General features: G+C 49.5%; 1 protein-coding gene across 1 annotated transcript in view; it reads left to right on the top strand.

Moving 5' to 3' along the window:
* Positions 1-20,049, top strand: part of GIT1 (GIT ArfGAP 1) — a 56,909-nt gene that overhangs the window by 5,065 nt on the left and 31,795 nt on the right. Inside the window, exons 2-3 of the mRNA XM_056865227.1 lie at positions 17,316-17,449; positions 18,096-18,208. Coding sequence (XP_056721205.1) covers positions 17,316-17,449; positions 18,096-18,208 — 247 coding nt within the window. The remainder of the gene's footprint in view (positions 1-17,315; positions 17,450-18,095; positions 18,209-20,049) is intronic.

Raw genomic sequence — 20,049 nt, 5'->3', positions numbered from 1 at the left:
CAGATCAGAGGTCAGGAGAAACAGGGGAAGAAGGTGTGCTCGGTGGTAGAGCATCTGCTTGGCATGCAGAAGGTTCAATCCCTGGCATCTCCAGTTAAAGGGACCAGGCAAGCAGGTGATGTGAAAGACCTCTGCCTGAGACCCTGGAGAGCCATGGATAGGGGCTGTGGCTCAGTGGTAGAGCTTCACGCAGAAGGTCCCAGGTTCAATCCCTGGCATTTCCAGTGAAAGGGACCAGGCAAGTAGGTGATGTGAAAGAGCTCTGCCTGAGACCCTGGAGAGCTGCTGCCGGTCTGAGTAGACAAGACTGATGGACCAAGGGTCTGATTCATTATAAGGCATCTTCATGTCTTCATGTGAGTTTATTTCTCTTACCGACAGAGTATCTCCCACCAGACAGGGACCAGAGGGGAGGAGTCTGGCTCGTAGGTCCCCTGCGGGTGTCCCATGGTTCCCATGGGTCACTGCAGTCCCGTCCGTCCCCCCCCCCTGCTTGTGCTGGCTCTTCTGAGGGCATGTGGGGATCTTTGCACAGCCACAGGGGCGTGAGGGCTTTGGGGATGGCTCTCCAGGGCAGGACCGCCCCGTGGGTGGTGGCAGGGTAAGAGCGGGCCCAGCAGAAAGGTTTCTCCGGCGCGTGTCCCCACGACAAGCAGTGCCGTGCCAACAGCTCCTGTGAGCAGAAACGGCAGAGATCTGCAAACGCAACTCTTCGTCACCATCTGTGCCGGATGTGCCCACGCTCACCCTCCAAGATTTGGAAACGGGGAGGAGGGAAGCTTTGGAGATTGACTAGTGCTTGGAGTGCTGCCTGTTGGGTCCCTGGAATCGGGGAGCCAATTGGGGGAGGGGGAGTCATGCCAAAGGGCTACTGGAAGCATTTCCGATTTCTAGGGAATCAGCCCACGGACTGCAAAAAAAGGGATCCGAAATGCTTTGGGCTGCTGCGTCCCGTTCCGAGGCACCCCTTAGGCGACAGATAGACAGGTGGGGGGATTTCCAGCCCTTCCTTGGCATCCTTCCTAGCAGCCAGGATTGCTCAGCAGGCGCAACCATATCCTTGCTTCCTTTCCCTGGTAGCAGCCTGTGTTTGGGGTGGGCCTCTGCCAGCAAGCAGTGTGAGGGCCTGCGGAAGCAAAGAGAGCAGGGATCCCCTGTCTCTCCTTCATTTTCCCAGGGTGGTGCCCGCTTGTTCCAGCAATGGGACTCCCGTCAGGGCACTAACCAGATCTACCGATAGTTTTTATCACTCTCTGTAGCTCTGTCTGTCTTTTGGTGTATTGGTGGAGCTGTGTTAACTAAATGGAACTTCCTTTGTCAGAGGCAGTCTACCTGTGACTACCAGATACTTGGAGCAAGTGAAAAAATAATTAACCCTTGCCCTGCTTGTGGGCTTAGCAAAGCACCTGGTTGAGTGTTGCCTGGAGGAGGCCATGAGATTGAACCTGCCTCTGAATCCTCCAGCAGAGTTCCTGCTGTGTTCTCAAGCTTCTGCTGAAGCAAACAGTGTCCTGAATCGGAACCCACCTGTCCAAAATTGACCCAAGTGTTCTTTGGGTCAAATGATGGCACAGAATTTTTAAATGAAGTGGCCAAACTAGGTGCATAATAGAATTGTCTCTGCTCAAAAGTTTGCTTTAAAAAACCCCAACAACCCTAGGAAGGTCAGCTGCTTTGAGGGATGCTCGCTCAGTAAAACATCCATGTTTAGGAGCAGTGTATCTCTAGAGTAATATAGGGTCAAGATAAACATGAGACATTTGCCACCACTTGAGCTTCCTTGGAGGCCTGTGGCTGCCTGCTGTTGGAAAAGGAAAGCTTGAATTACATGGGCCTTTGGTCAGATCCTGCATGGACATTCTTAAGGTTGTGGGATCTGCATGACAACTGGACAGAATAGTATGAGGATGCTGGGAAGACTCCATTTCCCCCATCTGTCTGTGGGGAGGGGGGCCTTCTTTCCATTTACTGCAATTGGAGCCTGGCTAATCACACCAGAACACCAGGAAGGAAAGGCGGGGAGGGCTGCTCCATCCGCGCAGAGCTGAGCTTCCTGTCCCAATGCGGCTACACAGGGTGCCGGGATTGCTGGGGGGGGGGGGCTGGACGTGCTGCCCCCTTACCTTGGCCCCAACACAGACATGAACACATGAAGCTGCCTTCTACTGAATCAGACCCTTGGTCCATCAAAGTCAATATTGTCTACTCAGACCAGCAGCAGCTCTCCAGGGTCTCAGGCAAGGGTCTTTCACATCACCTACTTGCCTGGTCCCTTTAACTGGAGATGCCGGAGGTTGAACCTGGGACCTTCTGCATTCCAAGCAGTTTTCAGTATCAACTACTCAGACCGGCAGCAGCTCTCCAGGGTCTCAGGCAGGGGTCTTTCGCATCACCTACCTTCCTAGTCCCCGTAACTGGAGATGCCGGGGATTGAAGCTGGGACCTTCTGCATGGCAAGCAGATGCTCTGCCACTGAGCCACAGCCCCTCCTCTCCTGCTCAGCCCTCCATGCCACCCCACCCCATCATTTCCGCTGGCACAATTGCCTCCTTTAAGGTCTTACCTTCTGCTAGGCATTGTTTTCCAAAGAGTGCCCCCAGTTGGATTTTCTAGTTGTCTCTCCCCCACTCTTGTTTTCTTCACCCAAGTCCAAGGTGCATCGTTGGATTGAAAGCATCTCCTGTGTGTATGGATTTCCCAGCAGATTGGGTGGCAGATGTCTTCCCCTTGGGGGGTGTAGGGGGGTGAAAGTGATGGTGTTCCTGCCAAGGTTGCCTGGGCGGGTGCAGAGCCAGGAGGCATCGGAGGGCATGACTTCCGCCTGGCATTGTTCGGTCATGTCCCAGAGGTGCCTGCAGGCGGCACATCTTTGCTAGGAATGGGGTGTGGGGAGGAGAGGGTGGCGCCCCGGGAAAACCTGTCCTCACAGCACCCCACACTCTCCAGGGGAAAGCTGTATCTTCCCCCCCCTCCAGCTGCTCTTTCCCTCTTCCTCCTGTTGGACTCACTGGGAAGCTACCTAATTTAGAAGAGGCTTTTGGGTCCTTAAAAAGACCCCCGCGGCGCAGTACTGCAGTCCAAGCTCTGCTCACGATCTGAGTTTGATCCCGACAGAAGTCGGTTTCAGGTAGCTGGCTCAAGGTGGACTCAGCCTTCCATCCCTCCGAGGTCGGTAAAAAATGATTTTATTAACAGATATAGATACAATCACAGTTCACAAACACAGGAACACATAAATACATAAAGCAAACAAAAGAAAAAAAGAGAAAAAAGAAAAAACAGCGAAACTATAATTACAGCACTATTGGCCGAGGGCTTGATATTGGTTGCAAATTCTTATCAATAAAGAAATAAATTATATATATAATATAATTATATATATATATAAACTTTTTTTCTTTTCCTTTTGATTGCAGATATAAAAGGAGTACAATAACAGCATAGGTGGTTAATACATTTAGAAATGAAAAGAAGAGGAAGGGTCATTATAACTTTAATTTATTTTCTGTAAACTTTGAAATGGTAAAATGAGCACCCAGCTTGCTGGGGATAAAATGTAGATGACTGGAGAAGGCAATGGCAAACCACCCCGTAAACATAAGGGGTTACTGCACTTTGTATTCCCAGCGATGTATTAAGAGTTTGAAAATGTTATAAAAAACATCGCTTTTGGATGCAACGGCTAATAAATGGTTGGAAGAAGTCTTCACAGCTAAAGGGGCCTAACAAAGTGCGAACAGTATTTTTTATAACGTTTTCAAACTCTTAATACATCGGTGGAAATACATAGAAAGTGCGAACAGTATTTTTTATAACATTTTCAAACTCCTAATACATCGCTGGGAATACAAGTGCAGTAACCCCCATAGTCTGCCTAGTAAACGTCGGGACGTGACGTCACCCCATGGGCCAGGAATGACCTGGGGCTTGCATAGGGGACTACCCGTACCTTTGGACCCTTATGGCTAGCACATGGTGGGTTTGGTTCTGTTTTGCGAAAGACAATTAATGCGTTCTGTGCCCAGCAAGTCCAATTTCTGCACCAGGAGAAACTGGGCTCTGCAGCCCGCCCAGAGGATGCAAATAGCCAGTCTGCTTAATTTCTCTTTCTTTACATAAAGTGCTTTGCATAGGGTTCACTGATCATGGGGAGGGCCGAGGAGGCGGACTGCCGCTGACTCCGTCTCCTCCTTTGGCTCATAATGTTTCTGCTCACTCGCTTTCATGCCTGGCTTCACTTCCTGAGGACCAGAACGTTGCTTTAAGGAAAAAGAAAATTGAGCTTTGTACATCGCCCCACGTGCGCGCGCACGTACGTACACACAGAGAATCGTTCCATGCCTTTTGTTTCGCCTGATAACAAATTGTGACTTCATGATATATAGGAAAAGTCTAATTGGTTAAAACTGGGCAGAAGCCAAGAAAGACCTCTTGGTTGCCCGTGAAGAGGGACACCTTTTGTGTGTTGTGCCGGGGAGAATAACCCCCAAGAAGCAGGTGCTGCAGGTATTTATTATAATGCAAACTGAAGTTTTAAATACCAGGGGTAGCTTGGGGGGGGGGGTGCTTCTTTTCTGTTGTAGACATTGCTTTGACTTATTGTCATCTTTGTGGTGGTGGTGTTCAGATGCCGACTCTTGTTCATCGAGCGGTTAATTTTTATTGCAATCGGTGTGAAAAATGCATAAAATGTTATACTTACGAGGAGGGGCAAGGAGCCAGGCTGAATACTGAAATCACCGCCCAACCGCTGGGAATTTTGCTCCAGCTTTGCCTCCTGAGATTTCACTCGGTATTCCCGTTGCAGCCGTAGGGACTAGAAGCTTGCCGTCTTCTTCTTTTCTTTTTTGGAAAACATAAAAGCCAAGGGGTCACAGTGTTCGGTTTTGCCCGTGCTGCCAAATGAAGAAACGGTGCGGCTAGTACAGCACGTGCCTCCCAGGTTTTGCACATAAGGGAGTAAGACCCTGACCTGGATGGCCCAGGGTAGCCCAATCTCGTCGGATTTCGGAAGCTAAGCAGGGTCGGTCCTGGCTAGGTGGGACGCTATGCAGAAGAAAGCAATGACAAGCCCCCTCTGTTAATCTCTTGCCTCGAAAACCCGAAGAGGTTGCCATAAGTCAGCTGTGACTTGAAGGTGCTTTACGCACAAGCAATAAGCGGGCATGGGAGTCTACGGCGGGGGTGTCGAGCCTCATTTTTTACGAGGGCTGGATACGACATAAAGCCTTACACGGTTTGGGACCATAGTACCTGCAGGACTGCCTCTCCTGGTATGCACCCCCAAGAGCTTTACGCTCTACTAACAGTTATTGCTGCTGGTCCCCGGCCCGAAGAACGTGCGGCTGTCCTCAACAAGGGCCAGGGCTTTCTCGGCGCCGGCCCTTGCTTGGTGGAATAGTCTTCCTAGTGACATCAGGACAGCAGCGAGAGGATCCATCATTACTGGCCTCCCCATCCCGCCCCCCACTCTTGAAATCCAGGGGTGGTGGTGGTTGAACTGCTGATATCCTATTACTCGGTGGCACCGGGGTAAATTTATGGCCACCTGCATAGAAGTGTTTTATTGAGATTATTGTTTTAATGATGTTGATGATTTTATGTATTTTATGTATTTTAATTGTTACCCACCCTGAGCCTGGCTTGCTGGGGATGAGGGCGGGTTGTAAATAAGAAAAACAAATAAATAAATGTCACTTGGTCAGGCCAGTCCATGTGTACCATAAAATTTAATGCCAGGCACTGAAAAGTGGAGGGCAGCAGGAAAAGAGGAAGACCCAACAAGAGATGGATTGACTCAATAAAGGAAGCCACGGCCTTCAATTTGCAGGATCTGAGCAGGGCTGTCAAAGATAGGACATTTTGGAGGATTTTCATTCATAGGGTCGCCATGAGTCGGAAGCGACTTGACGGCACTTAACACACACACACACACACACACACACACACACACACACACACACTGGAGATACAAACTTTATAGAAGACTCAAGCGAAGCCAATCAATGATATTATTTTTACTTTATTTTTTTAAATTTAAAATACAAACATGCTTAAAACAGTAACGCTCTTACAGTATTTTATTTAACAGTCCTTGATCATTGAGACCTCGGGACTGAAGGAGGTGGCTGGCAAGCCCGCAGCGGACTCGCCAACTCCGATTGGGACTGGGTGGGGGGAAGGTGGCTGCCCCTAACCCCATAACGGGCTTGCCAGCCCAGATCAAGAGTATGGGGTGGCTGCCTCAACTGGCTTGCGAGCCGGATAAGAGCCCTCAAGGGGCCGGATCCGGCGCCCAGACCTTATGTTTGACACCCATGGTCTAGGGCAGTGGTTCCCAAACTTTTTGGGCCACCTGCCCCCTTGGTTCCACAAACTCAACCCCAGCGCCCCCTACCCTGTCCTATAAAAAGCATTATTCAAAATAGGGGTTGGCATGACTCACTAAAGAAGATACTAACAATACAATTTCAAAACAGTAACAGTTAATTGCACATCTATTCAAAACCAAATTAAAACTTTTAAATTGAAATTTATTCAACAAAACTGATGAACTTGATCCAGTGGCGCCAGCTTTTCAAAGTCTGGAAAACAATTCTGATAGTTTGCACCAAATTTGCCAGCACGGTGCCCTAGCTTGATCTATCGTAAATTAGTGAACCACACAGTTGAAGGGGCCCACCTCGAGCGCCCCCCTGCTGCCCCCTTGCCTCTTAGTGCCCCCCTAGGTAATCCCACCGCCCCCCCAGGGGGTGGTACTGCCCACTTTGGGAACCACTGGTCTAGGGCAACTTGAAGACTGGCAGATTTACTGAAGCTGAAGTTTTGGTGGGCTAGCTAGAGCCTCTTGATCAAGTGCATGGCGGAGTCCCAAGCATGCCGTTTTGAACGGTTGCGCTTCTTTAGATGATAGGGCTGTGGCAAGGAAATGGCGAAGAATGCGTGTGTCTCCGTTGCCGGAGAAGGCGGTGGTGCCGCAGTGGATTTAATTCCAGGTTGTTGACAATGACTGGGCGGGCACCTCTGCCCGTTCTTCCCCTCCGGTTTGTGGATTCTGGCTTCAGGCAGGAACTGCGCTGCCTAGTTCTCCTTCCTGGAGCAGACCAACTTTTCCTGTGTGGCACCGAGCACCCGCCGGAATACTTATTTTCAAAATACTCGTTTTGAGAATCGGGTAACCAGATATGTGGCTCAGTGTGATATCAGGAAGACAAAGTCAGCTCGGAGCCAAGGAGTTCCTTTTCGAACCCTGTGCCCGTTTCGGGAAATGTTAACCGTCGGACACGCAGAACGCGGCTCTCTATGTTGTCATTGCAGATGTGGCCGGAGATGGGAGAACTCCCTTGGGTCTCTTCTGTGGGGCGAGATTTCTGCTCGCAACCTAACGGACATTGGCTGATTTCTTGAGAGGTGCACGACAAGGATTTTTTCACGATTTGGGGGGTTTGGGGGCTAAGGATCTGGATTTTCAGCCTGCTGAAATAACAGAGGCAAGGGGGGAAGCGATGTCTCGGTTTCTCCAATTCAAGGTGCCCTGGGGACTAGGTGCCACAGTCTGTGCCCTGGAAGTCCAGCACAGAGGTGGGCATAGATATGCCAGCGGCGTCCTCGGCCGAGCCAGAGCATTGAACACATGAAGCTGCCTCATACTGAATCAGACCCTTGGTCCATCAAAGTCAGTATTGTCTACTCCAGTGGTTCTCAACCTTTTTTGCTCCATTCCCCCCCCTTTCACCATTGTTCAGAATATAATTCCCCCCTTCCCAAGATAGTCATAAACGTTATTGAATGTCGCAGATTAAATTAAAAACAAACTACAATTTTACAGATTGGACATAATCTACAGGACATCGCACTTTGTCCCCCCGAACCCTAAAATTTCCCCCCCAGGGGTGAATTCCCCCCTTGTTGAGAACCCATGGTCTACCCAGACTGGCAGCGGCTCTCCAGGGTCTCAGGTTAGAGGTCTTTTCACATCACCTACTTGCCTAGTTCCTTTAATTGGAGATGCCGGGGATTGAACCGGGGACCTTCTGCATGCCAAGCAGAGGCTCTACCACTGAGCCACAGCCCCTCCCCATTGCAGCCCCTCCCCATTGCAGACAGGTTCTGTGGCTGACCCCTGATGGCGCTTGTCAGGGATGTTGGGGGCACATCTGAGTGACTGTGGCTACAACAGCTCTCTTCCCCCCCCCCCCTTCCTGCATGGCTTTCCCTTCCTGTCGGCCTAAAGACTGCTCTCCATTGTCTGGCCATAAAAACAGCCTCTTGTCCTCCCCTGCATCCCAGGATGGGAGGCTGTGGTTGGGGAAGGGTGCTTGGTCAGATGGGAGAGCATCTCTCCGGCCCCCCATCTCCAGTTAAAGAGGGTCTTGAGGTGGAGGGCGAGCGAAGCAGAAGAAGAGGAGTTGGTTTTCATGTGCCGACTTTCTCTACCACTTAAGGGAGAATCAAACCGGCTTAGAATCACCTTCCCTTCCCCTCCCCACAACAGACACCCTGTGAGGCGGGTGGGGCTGAGAGCGTGTGACTAGCTCAAGGTCACCCAGCTAGCTTCATGGGTAGGAGTGGGGAAACAAATCCACTTCACCAGATTAGCCGCCGCCGCTCATGTGGAGGAGTGGGGAATCAAACCCGGTTCTCCAGATTAGACTCCACCGCTCTAAACCACTGCTCTAAACCACCACTCTTAACCACTACCCCACGCTGGCTTTTATATGCCGACTTTCTCTACCACTTAAGGAAGAATCAAACCATCTTACAATCATTTTCCTTTCCCCTCGCCACAACAGACCCTTGTGAGGTATGTGGGGCTGAGAGAGCTCTAAGAGAATGAATGAATGAATAAATGTATTTACTGCAAAGGCCAGAATAAAACGACCAGATACAACCTGTGAGAGATTAGGATCTCTCTTGTTTAAAAATCTCACAATTTAAAAACGGTTAAAACCAATAATTTACCAGATAAAAATTAGCCAGTCCCAATGTTAACCTTACCCTCACGGATCTTTATTGCAGCAGTGCAAAATATGGCAACTTGAGAGAGACAAAAAGAGTCCCCATCCCACAGAAGAAGTTTCATTACCTCTTCCTCTGACTCCACTAAATTAATAAGTGGATGGATCAGCGTCCGCTAATACCCTCGTAATAGCCACAAGCTCTGAGAGAACTGTGACTAGCTCAATGTCACCCAGCTGGCTTCGTGTGTAGGAGTGGGGAAACCAACCCAGTTCCCCAGATTAGCGCCTGCCGCTCGTATGGAGGAGTGGGGAATCGCACCCGGTTCTCCCGATCAGACTCCACCACGCCAAACCACCACTCTTCACCCCTACACCGCGCTGGCTCTCGAAGACATTGGAGAGCCGCTGCCTGTCCGGGGTGCTGGCCTAGGCGGGCGTGCGGTCTGACTCAGAGCAGGGGAACTTCGTGTGTTCGTATGAGGTGCAGGATATAATTCCTGCACCAGATAGTTAGTTTGTGCAGGTTTATGACCTCATGGAAAAAGTCTTGTGCAAACCAAGTTGTGTGCTCGGGGAGCCGGCAAACCGTTTCTGCCACGTGCTTTTAAAAATCAGCTGTGTACAGGGTTTGGCCTGCTGCCATTAGCTTTGCTCCACCTGGTTGCATGACCCCCCTTTCCTGGGACGGGACTCCGGAATTTAGTTGGGAAGAGGCGGTGCCGTCATAAGCTCATAACCACCTTCCTCGGGTCGGGATTCTTTCTGCGAACGGTTCTTTGCAGCGGGCGGTGTCATCTATGCTTTTGGCTGGTGCAGTAATGTGTCCATGGGGGTGCTGCATTTTTACACATTTTATGAAAACATAAACTTGATTTTACTGTGGGCTGTGGCTCAGTGGCAGAGCCTCTGCTTGGCATGCAGAAGGTCCCAGGTTCAATCCCCGGCACCTGCAGTTAAACCAGTGGTTCCCAACCTTTTTTTGACCAGGGACCACTAGGACTTTTTTGTTCGGTGCAGGGACCCCAAGGTTCAAAATAAAAATTCTGAGAATTTGAAAATAAACTTTAATCATAACTGTTAGTTAAACATTACACTTAGAATAATATTTGAATATATATATTTTATAATAGAGAACTTTTAATTGAAAATATTAATTTGTTATGGGTTTATAACTTTGTTTCGCGGACCTTAATTTAGTTCTCGCGGACCCCTGGGGGTCCACGGACCCCTGGTTGGGAACCAGTGAGTTAAAGGGACCAGGCGAGTAGGTGATGTGAAAGACCTCTGCCTGAGACCCTGGAGAGCCGCTGCCGGTCTGAGTAGACAAGACTGACTTGGCTGGACCAAGGGTCTGATTCAGTAGAAGGCAGCTTCATGTGTTCATGTGTTCCAGCAACACGTTCTGTGCGTGCAAGCCCGATTGTGGCACACAGTGCTTTGCATGTGCATAGTTGGGTTGTGTGTATTTTGTTTTGTCTTTGGAGGATAGATTATTCTATATCAGACACATATTCTGGAGTGTCTTTCCACTCCCATCCACTGCAGAGTGACCCTGCCTTGGTGGGAGGGGGGGTGCTTCTCCCACAGGTGTTGGTAAACTGTTGGGAGGGGGTGCCTCAGTGGGTGGGAAAATGACTCTGTGCGCGCGCACGCAGAGCTGCGGAGCTTGGGTTGGGAGGTGACTCACTCTTCAAGAATCTGGGCCGCTCATTCTATGGTGGGGAGAGGCAGGCCGAATGCTGCGTGGAGCGGGGGTCCTCGTGACCGTGCTGGGGTCTGTGGGCCAGGGTGGAGGAGGCGCCTGCAGGACAGGCTGGCGCATCTGTCTCACCCCAGAGCCTATTGCAGACTTGCGCGCAGGGCGGGGATGCTGCGGGGTTGATCCTGGAGTGTTATATTCAGCTGTGAATATTCAAAAACATTTTTTATTATTTTCCTTCAATTAATACATCTATATAAAATCAACGTTCACTGCCTCTGAATGTGGAAAGCTCACACCCTGCCAGAAGTTGTGTTAGTCTTTAAGGAGCTACTGGACTTTTGCGCTTTTCTGAATGTGGGAGCAATTCCTGAGGGGCAACGGGGTTATCCTTTTGCAGCAAAAATCAGCAGGAGTCTTGTGGAATCCTAAAGACTTTTTTTTTTTTTTGCCATCAAGTCACTGCTGACTTATGGGGTTTTCAAGGCCAGAGACGTTCAGAGGTGGTTTACGATTGCCTGCCTCCGCGTCACACCCCTAAAGACTAACCAATGTTTATTGCAGCATCAGCTTTCAGGCACTATAGCACACTTTTACTGAAGGAGGTTGGTTTTTAAATACCGACTTTCTCTCCCACTTAAGGCAAAATCAAACCGGCTTACAATCACCTTCCCTTCCCCTCCCCACAACAGACACCCTGTGTGGTAGGTGGGGCTCTAAGAGAGCTGTGACTAGCCCAAGGTCACTCAGCTGGCTTCATGTGGAGTAGTGGGGAAACCAACGCGGTTCCTCAGATTAGCATCCACCGCTCATGTAGAGGAGTGGGGAATCAAACTCGGTTCTCCAGATTAGACTCTAGTCTATGAAAACATAAACTTGATTTTTAAAAAACTCTCTATGCTCCATGCTGCTATCATGGTTAAAAGATCTCTCCAGGAATTTGTCGAATTTCAAAACGCTCCCCCCTTCCCTGAAATCCAAGTTGGTGGCCATTGCCGTATCCTGTGGTAGTGAGTTCCAAAGGTTAATTAGATGGCAGTAGAAGCTGACGTCACATTATGAGAAAGGACAGTAATGCTAGGAAAAGTTGAAGGCAGTAGGAAAAGAGGAAAACCCACCATGATGTGGATCGACTCAATAAAGGAAGCCACAGCCCTCAGTTTGCAAAGCCTGAGCAAGGCTGTTAACGCCTGGACGTTTTGGAGGACATTGATTCATAGGGTTGCCGTGAGTCGGAAGCGACTTGGCGGCATTTAACACACGCACAAAAGCAGACTGAGGCTGGAAAAGCATCCGTCTGGAGGCGGGGGGGGGGGGTGGTGGCTTGGCGTTGGCAGAGTTCACGAGGAAGGCTGGCAGTTGTGGGTCAGAAAAGAGGGGGCGTCCTCGGCCGAGCCCGCCCTGTGAGTTGAAGGTATCTGCAGTTTGGGTGCGCATGAGCCCGGGGGTGGTGGTATAGGGTTCTCTGTGCCCTATTTTGACCTCAGGAGCTATGGGGCAGGGAGCCTTCCCCTTCAGGCCCTGGTTGGGGGGGAGACTGTGTGCCATCCATGGGTTGCCTGCCATGAGCCCAGCTCTCTTCCGGCCAAGTGGCATTTTCCCACTCAGCCTCAAATGTTCCTTTGTTCTACAAGTGTGAAACAAAAGGTCCCTAAGTGCGACTTGTAGGGTGGGGGCGGGGGGGGAGCGAGGCACAGTGAGCGGGGCCTTGAAGAGTAGGGCACGTGATCCTTCCAAGGGAATCCTTCCAGGAGCTTCAGCAGAGTCCGACATTACCCCGTTCTAGCCACACCCTACTGAACAAGACAAGGGGGCGCATTGTGATCCTTTTGTTTGGAAAGAGGTGCCGGGGTTAAGCATGCCTGGCAGTCATGCCTTACGGTCCCCAGAAGGTCGGACCACAACCAGCGGGTTGAAATTAAATCTAAAGAGTTTGTCTAAACGTTAGGAAGAACCTTCTAACGGTTAGAGCGGTTCCTCAGTGGAACAGGCTTCCTCGGGAGGTGGTGAGCTCTCCTTCCCAGGAGGTTTTTAAGCAGAGGCTCGATGGCCATCTGTCAGCAATGCTGATTCTATGACTTTAAGCAGATGATGAGAGGGAAGGCATCTTGGCCATCTTCTGGGCATGGAGTAGGGGGTCACTGGGGGTGTGGGGAGGAGGTAGTTGTGAATTTCCTGCATTGCGCAGGGGGTTGGACTAGATGACCCTGGGGGTCCCTTCCAACTCTAGGATTCTATTATTTGTTCTTCTCTTCCCCTCCCCCATCCCATTTAAGGGGTACTCTGCACATGCTTTGAGGTGCGCTCCCTGTGGGATGGCTTCTGGCGTTCTAAAGCTGTGCCCCAGGTGGAGGCCGGTGGGGAAAATAGGGATTTGGGGCAGAGCCCACAAGTTGCTGAGGCACTTCTTGGGGAAGGGCCGTAGCTCAGTGGTAGAGCATCATCTTGGCATGGAGAGCCGCTGCCAGTCTGAGTAGTAGACGATACTGACATCTGCTTGGCACGCAGAAGGTCCCAGGTTCAACCCCCGGCATCTCCAGTTAAAGGGACAAGGCAAGTAGGTGATGTGAAAGACCTCTGCCTGAGACCCTGAAGAGCTGCTGCCAGTCTGAGTAGACGATACTGACATCTGCTTGGCATGCAGAAGGCCCCAGGTTCAATCCCTGGCATCTCCAGTTAAAGCAGTGGTTCCCAACCTTTTTTTGACCAGGGACCACTAGGACTTTTTTGTTTGGTGCAGGGACCCCAAGGTTCAAAATAAAAATTCTGATAATTTGAAAATAAACTTTAATCATAACTGTTAGTTAAACATTAAACTTAAAATAATATTTGAATATATATATATATTTATAATAGAGAACTTTTAATTGAAAATATTAATTATGGGTTTATAACTTTGTTTCGTGGACCTTAATTTAGTTCTCGCGGACCCCTGGGGCTCCACGGACCCCCAGTTGGGAACCAGTGAGTTAAAGGTACTAGGCAAGTAGGTGATGTGCAAGACCCCTGCCTGAGACCTGCCGGTCTGAGTAGACAATACTGACTTTGATGGACCAAGGGTCTGATTCGGCATAAGGCAGCTTCATGTGTTCATGTGTTCTTCACTGGGGCAGGGGTGCAGTTTATTTGGGGAGGTAAAATAGGGGGTGGTTTGGGCAGAATTGTGACGCCCTGCTGGAGGGAGGGTTAGGGGAAAGGGAGGGGGTGAATGTTGTGGATTTCCTTGCCTCCCCGGAGATGTGGGTGCCTGGCTGGGAATAGCTCTCTGCGTGGGAGGCTTCTGCTCTGGCAAAGGAGGGTGTGAAGCCGGCACGGCACGACGGCGGGCGGCGTTTCTCTCTCTTCGCCGATGGGGGCTGGAGAGGATGGGCTAGTGATGGGTGCGGGGGGAGAAGCATCCCCACCAGCATTTGCGGTTTGCACGCACATGCACACACGCACAAGCACTTCTCTCCCTAAATGCCTGCGGCGCAGAAGGCTGCTGTTTGCTGTTGTTCTGGGTTTTGAAAATCGTTTTCTCGTTTAAAAGAGCTGCCGAGGTTAGGAGGCGGCCCGCCGTTCCCCGCGTTGGCCAAAGTTCATGCCGTGACTCTCCGGATAGCAAGCCGATTGCGCATGTCATAAATCGACGCTTAAAATGCTTCCGACATCTGGTTTGGGGTAGCGTGTTTGGGTCTTGTGAGAAGAGTACTCCGGGGTCGGGAGCAGGAGCTGCTGCTCCTCTTCTAAAATGAGAGGTGCGGCTGTTGACTCCTGCCCAGTTGCCGTATTGGGTCTCTATTCTGAAATGTGTTTGGGTTGCCTGTGCTTATTTGATTATCCATTTATTATTGAAAATAATAACTGCTGAATTACAGTTGAGATTCAAAATAAAGTCAATGCATTTACCTGGGCTGAATAAAGACCTTGCATTCATGGCTCATTACCAGTGCTGATTTCTCCACCCCCATCTCTCCCCTGGACATCACAGACTCTTCTGCAGACCGCACCGAATCCCACCACGCCTGCGATTCACATTGACATACTGTTAACATTTACATACGAACGCTTGTCTGAATTCACTCTCCTCTACTTAAAGACAGATGGATTCACATTCTAGCTGTATCTGAAGAAGGGAGCTGTGGCTCCCGAAAGCTCCTCCCCTGCCAGAAAATATTTGTGTTAGTCTTTAAGGTGCTACTGGACTCTTGCCCTTTTCTATTATTGAAAAGGTAAAGGTAGTCCCCTGTGCAAGCACTGGGTCATTGCTGACCCATGGGGTGACATCACTTGGAGAGCATCTTGGAGACGGATGGGTGATTCCGTTCCGGTTCTAAGGTAGGCAGGGAATAGTCAAAACTTTCGCCGCTTCCTGTTTCCTGCCTGGAATCGCTTTTTGTCTCCAATTTTCTTCCTGCCTAGCTAAGGTACGGCTATGTTTACGGGATGGTTTGCTACTGCCTTCCCCAGTTGTCGACACTTTACCCCCAGCAAGCTGGGTCCTCATTTGGCCGACCTCGGAAGGATGGAAGGCTGAGTCGACCTCGAGCCGGCTACCTGAAACCGACTTCCATTGGGATCGAACTCAGGTCGTGAGCAGAGCTTGGATTGTAGTACTGCAGCTTACCACCCTACGTCACGGGGTGTCTATTTATTTATTGTTTACTTTATTTATATCTTGCCTTTCTCCACAGTGGCGACCCAAAGCCGCTTATATCATTCTCCTCTTTTATTATCGCAACAACCTTGCGAGGTAGGTTAGGCTGAGAGTGAGCGATTGGCCCAAGGTCACCCAGCAAGCTTTCGTGGCGGAGTGGGGATTGGAACCTGGCTCTCACGGATCCGAGTCCGACACTTTAACCACTGCGCCAGGCTGCCTGCCGTAGTTAGTATATTTCCTAGCAGACCTTCACGTTCTGTGATTGACTTTCCCACTTGAGCAGTTGGAATATTTCTGAACGTTCTGTGAACACTGCAGTTGCTCAGCCGGTGCTTTATGAAGTCAGGAGACAGGCCATGATCAGAGAGGGGGAAATACTCTGGCTACCTTTGATTTGGGGCTGTTCCACTTCTGACCACATATGTGGAAGGGGGGGTGTTCCTTGGTTTAACATGCACCTCCCCTGTTCAAAACTTCCCTGCTTGTAGACAACTAGCAGGTGGGGTAGAAGTCTAAGATTGGACCCTTCTCCCTGATGATCTAATTCTCGGTGTACAGGGAAGTTTTTTGGGATGACATCCCCCCACCTGCTGTCTGAGGAGGTGCTGCCAAGTGCAGGTTTTTAACCCCTCTAGGACAGTGGTTGCCAACCTTTTAAAACTTGTGTACCCCTTGGCAGCCCATTTCCATAAATTGTGCCCCCCCATAGTACTAAAATGTTTGTAATTAATATAGTTGCTGTTATTTCAAATGCCTTTTGAGAGTGTAGCGGTTAAGAGTGGGGATTTGGAGCAGTGGAACCTAATCTGGAGAACCGGGTTTGATTCCTCACTCCTCCCCGTGAATGGCAGGTGCCAATCTGGTGAACTGGTTTGGTCTCCCCACTCCTACGCATGAAGCCAGCTGGGTGACCTTGGGCTAGTCACGCCCTCTTGGCCCCACCTACCTCACAGGGTGCCTGTTGTGGAGAGAGGAAGGGAAGGTGATCGTAAGCTGCTTTGAGCCTCCCTTAAGTGGTAGAGAAAGTCTGCATATGAAAACCAACTCTTCTCCCCCCCCCCCCATTATTCAGGGGTTTTTTTTTGCATACCTCTAAATGTCCTAGTTTGTACCCCTGGGGGTACATGTACCCCAGGTTGGGAACCACTGTTAACTGAGAGGTAGAGAGGTCACAGAATGCTCCCGAACATTCTGGTAGGTTGAGGGGTGAGGATCGGCTTCTGCATTTGCGGCCTAATTATTGGCGGCTGGGGAGAGAGAAACCCCATTTCCTAATGTCAATATGCTACGGTTAATGAACGCTCACTTCCCCTGTCATGGCGTTGCTGGGGGGAGACCCTAGCAGCTAGTAAAACCCCCCTTAGTCTTTCTAGGGAGACTTGGGGGTCTCCTTAGCAACCAGGCAAGGGAGCAAGTAGGCTTGTCTGGTTGGTTGGGGGGGGGTAGAAACTATTGGGGGACGCAAGAGAGGTATCAATAGAGTTTTGAAAGGTGGGTGCCTCCATTCTGTGGGGCGGGTAGGAGGTGTCACCCTAGAACAATATGTCGGCACCTAGCCCGGACCTGAAGCCATCCATGTTTCCTTGTCTGTGGGTCTTGGTGAGTCTTCACTCCCACAGCCTGTGCTTGAGTAGGGTTGCTCCTGGAAGGAGGCTTTGCCGTAGCTTGGTCTTGGGACAGATGAGGAGTGACGATATACTGTATTTCTCTGTCCATCGAGAACGTGCAAAGAAGTTGCGCACAGTTGGGATTTTAAGGGGCAGGAACTTCTGCGTGGTCGTGAATTTCTGGCAGACTCGAACCGCAGTGCCTCTTCCTTTTCAGAAGTTAAACGCCTGTATTTCCCAAAGACTGGCCTGTGGTAGTACGGAATCTTCACAGTCATCACGGGTTGAGGGGAAAGGGCTGTTTGCCCAAAGATCCCATTGTTAACTGTCCAGGTTGAACCTGTATGACTTGAACTCTGGCTTTTCTCCTCTCCACCCCCCCCCCACTCACGATTCTGCTCTCCCTACAGATCCTGGCTGGGCATCCATCAACCGCGGAGTGCTGGTTTGTGACGAATGCTGCAGCGTCCACCGCAGCCTAGGGCGGCACATATCCATAGTCAAGCACCTCCGGCACAGCCCCTGGTCTGCGACCCTCTTGCAGGTGGGTGGGGGCCCTTTCCATGGAGGGGTACATGTGGAGGGAGGGCCGCTTCGTGTATTTATGTGTTGTGTTAACGTGTTTGTTTTTGCTTGTATAACTTTAAAAGTTGAAATAAATGTTTATTAAGAAAAAAGAAAATAGAGGAGGAAACCAGGAAGGGAATGGTGCGAGGGAGGGTGTACATGCACAAATGCAGGGTTTGTTTCATCTCTGTGTATCTACCACATTTATATCCTGCCCTTTCTCCACGGAGCTCAGGACGGCATTTTATGCTCACAACAACCCTATAAGGTAGGCTAGGCTGAGGAGGAGTGACTAGCTCCAGGTCACTCAGGGAGGTTCAAGGATGAGGTGGGATTTGACCCTGGGTTGCAGCTGCCAGCGCTCTAAATGAGGCTTCTGTCCGGCTTAATGTCAACTGGAGATGTGGAAGGAGGCTCAAAGCTTCTTGGAAAGGGGTTTGGGAGTGGCGTTCCAGTCGTTGGGGAACAGATGTACAGTTGTTTTCAGCAGGGTGGGAGATCATGCAGCGGCAGGGGACAGAGGTGGGAGGACGAAGCTTCTGGGCCGCGATCCTTTTGTCGATGCTGCCGGCTGAAGGTTGTCCTCCTCGCCCTCCAATCTTTCTCTCTGTTCTTTCCCCCAGATGGTGCACACACTTGCTAGCAACGGTGCCAATTCTATATGGGAACACTCGCTACTTGATCCGGCGCAAGTCCAGAGTGGGAGGCGCAAGGCAAACCCCCAAGACAAAGTTCAGTGAGTATTAGCGGCTGCCTGTTTAGGAGGAGAGTCAAGATGGAGGGAAAACGGGCGTTTGCTTACCTGGAATTTCCAGGAGGGTCTGTGAATCCCAAGGCAGGGCTGTTGCTGAAGCCCCGGTATTTTGCTCATGAATTGAGCATGCAGTTTTCTCAATAGGACTAACAGCTCTTCTTATCACAAGGATTAGAAATCTTACGTTGCTAACTGGTGAGAATTCTCTTTTTTGCCCTTACTTGCGGATACTGCTGATGTCTTATTTTTTCATAAGATTTGTCGACAATGTTTGAAGAAAAGAGACCCCAGAAGTCCTATTTCTACAAGAATCTTGCATTCAGTAACCTTTTTTAAATCTGTTGGAAAGTTTTAAATCTTGGAGAATGCTTTTCTGCTTGAGCTCCTGCAAAATCAATGGGCAGAGCTTTTTTTTTATCAAGCACAATGTTCCCTTTTATTCGACACAAAGCAAAGGTGAATCAAAACATTTGTTCTTCTTGGGGGGGGTGACTGAGCACCTCTGGTTCAAGGAAAATTTGATTCCATTCTTTGGAAAAGTATGGCAAAAATCTGGAGACGCTGAAGTCACAATAGGAGGGATTCCACCAAGTTGTCATGTCCAAGACAGAAGCTTTCAGCTGCCTGGAGCTTTTGTAACTCTGGGAGAGAAATGAATGCTTCCAAGCAGAATTACTCGGAGAGGTGGGATGTTCTTTGCATCTGCTCAGCCTCCGTCTCAAGGATCAAGTGTATGGGTGACCCTCAAGTTATTTCCGAACAATGTCCTGAACATTGCAAGTGGGAATAATGTAATGAAAAGTGCAAAATTAAACCCTGCAAGCTCTGAGCACTGTAATCCTTCAGAAGCAATAGGTGCTGCAGGAAATTGGATTGAAATGATGAGATGGGGCTTTAATTAAGGAAATGCCTGATATTTCAGAGGGGGATGGCTAAGACTCTAGGCTGGATTTCCGAAAAGGCTCAGATAAGTTTTCTCGTGAAAACTTTATTTGAATATATACCGCGCTGTAGGAAGCAGGTTGTAAAAATACTCTTTATCCCACAAAGGTGGAACTATAAATGTGTCGCCGGAATAATAATGCACTTTGTAAAAGATGGGTATTTTGGAAAAAGCCAAGAAATTCGCAGGAGGGAACTGGACAAGGAAACAGCTCGATTTTCAACAGAAAGATGAGAGATTCAGTTACTTCATAAGGAAAGACTTGAGAAATCTATGTAGTTTCTACAGAAGGTAATATCTGTGGGTAAATCCTGGTAAGCGTACAAGATATATCTGAAGAAAATAAGGCGTTGCTACATGTTGAGATTACTGGACAGAAATTCCACTGACCGAAAGGACCTAAAAGCATCAAGGCTCAATGAGATTCTGTCCCTTAGAGTTCCCTGAGATCTTTAAGGTGATTAGCCAATTGTCTAAAGAATATTTGCAAATATATTTGTTAAGATGCATCAGCCTTTGTTTCTGGAAGGTTCTCTCTAAAGCTTCAAAACGGTTACAGGAGAGTGTAGATCCAGTCCAGTGAACTATGGTAGGATCAGGATGAAAGAAAAGGCATTGGATAGTTTTGAATGGCAGTTCCTGTTTTGGAAACGTGAAAGATTTTGATCTTGGCAGTCATTTTTAAACTGTATTCAGAATGCATCCCATATTTCATGAGTTACTCTGATTCTTTACAACGTAGCAGATTTCCCTTTTCCATGTTACTTAAAAGTTACATATTGGTACATACTGAATCTGTTGAATGATGACACAGGTACAGGTCCCCTGTACAAGCACTGGGTCCTTCCTGACCCATGGGGTGACGTCACATCCCGACGTT

This window comes from Euleptes europaea, chromosome 19 (assembly GCF_029931775.1).
Source record: "Euleptes europaea isolate rEulEur1 chromosome 19, rEulEur1.hap1, whole genome shotgun sequence".
Classification (NCBI taxonomy): domain Eukaryota; kingdom Metazoa; phylum Chordata; class Lepidosauria; order Squamata; family Sphaerodactylidae; genus Euleptes; species Euleptes europaea.
Note: the sequence above shows the minus strand (reverse complement) of the source record. Positions and strands in the feature narration are given on the sequence as shown.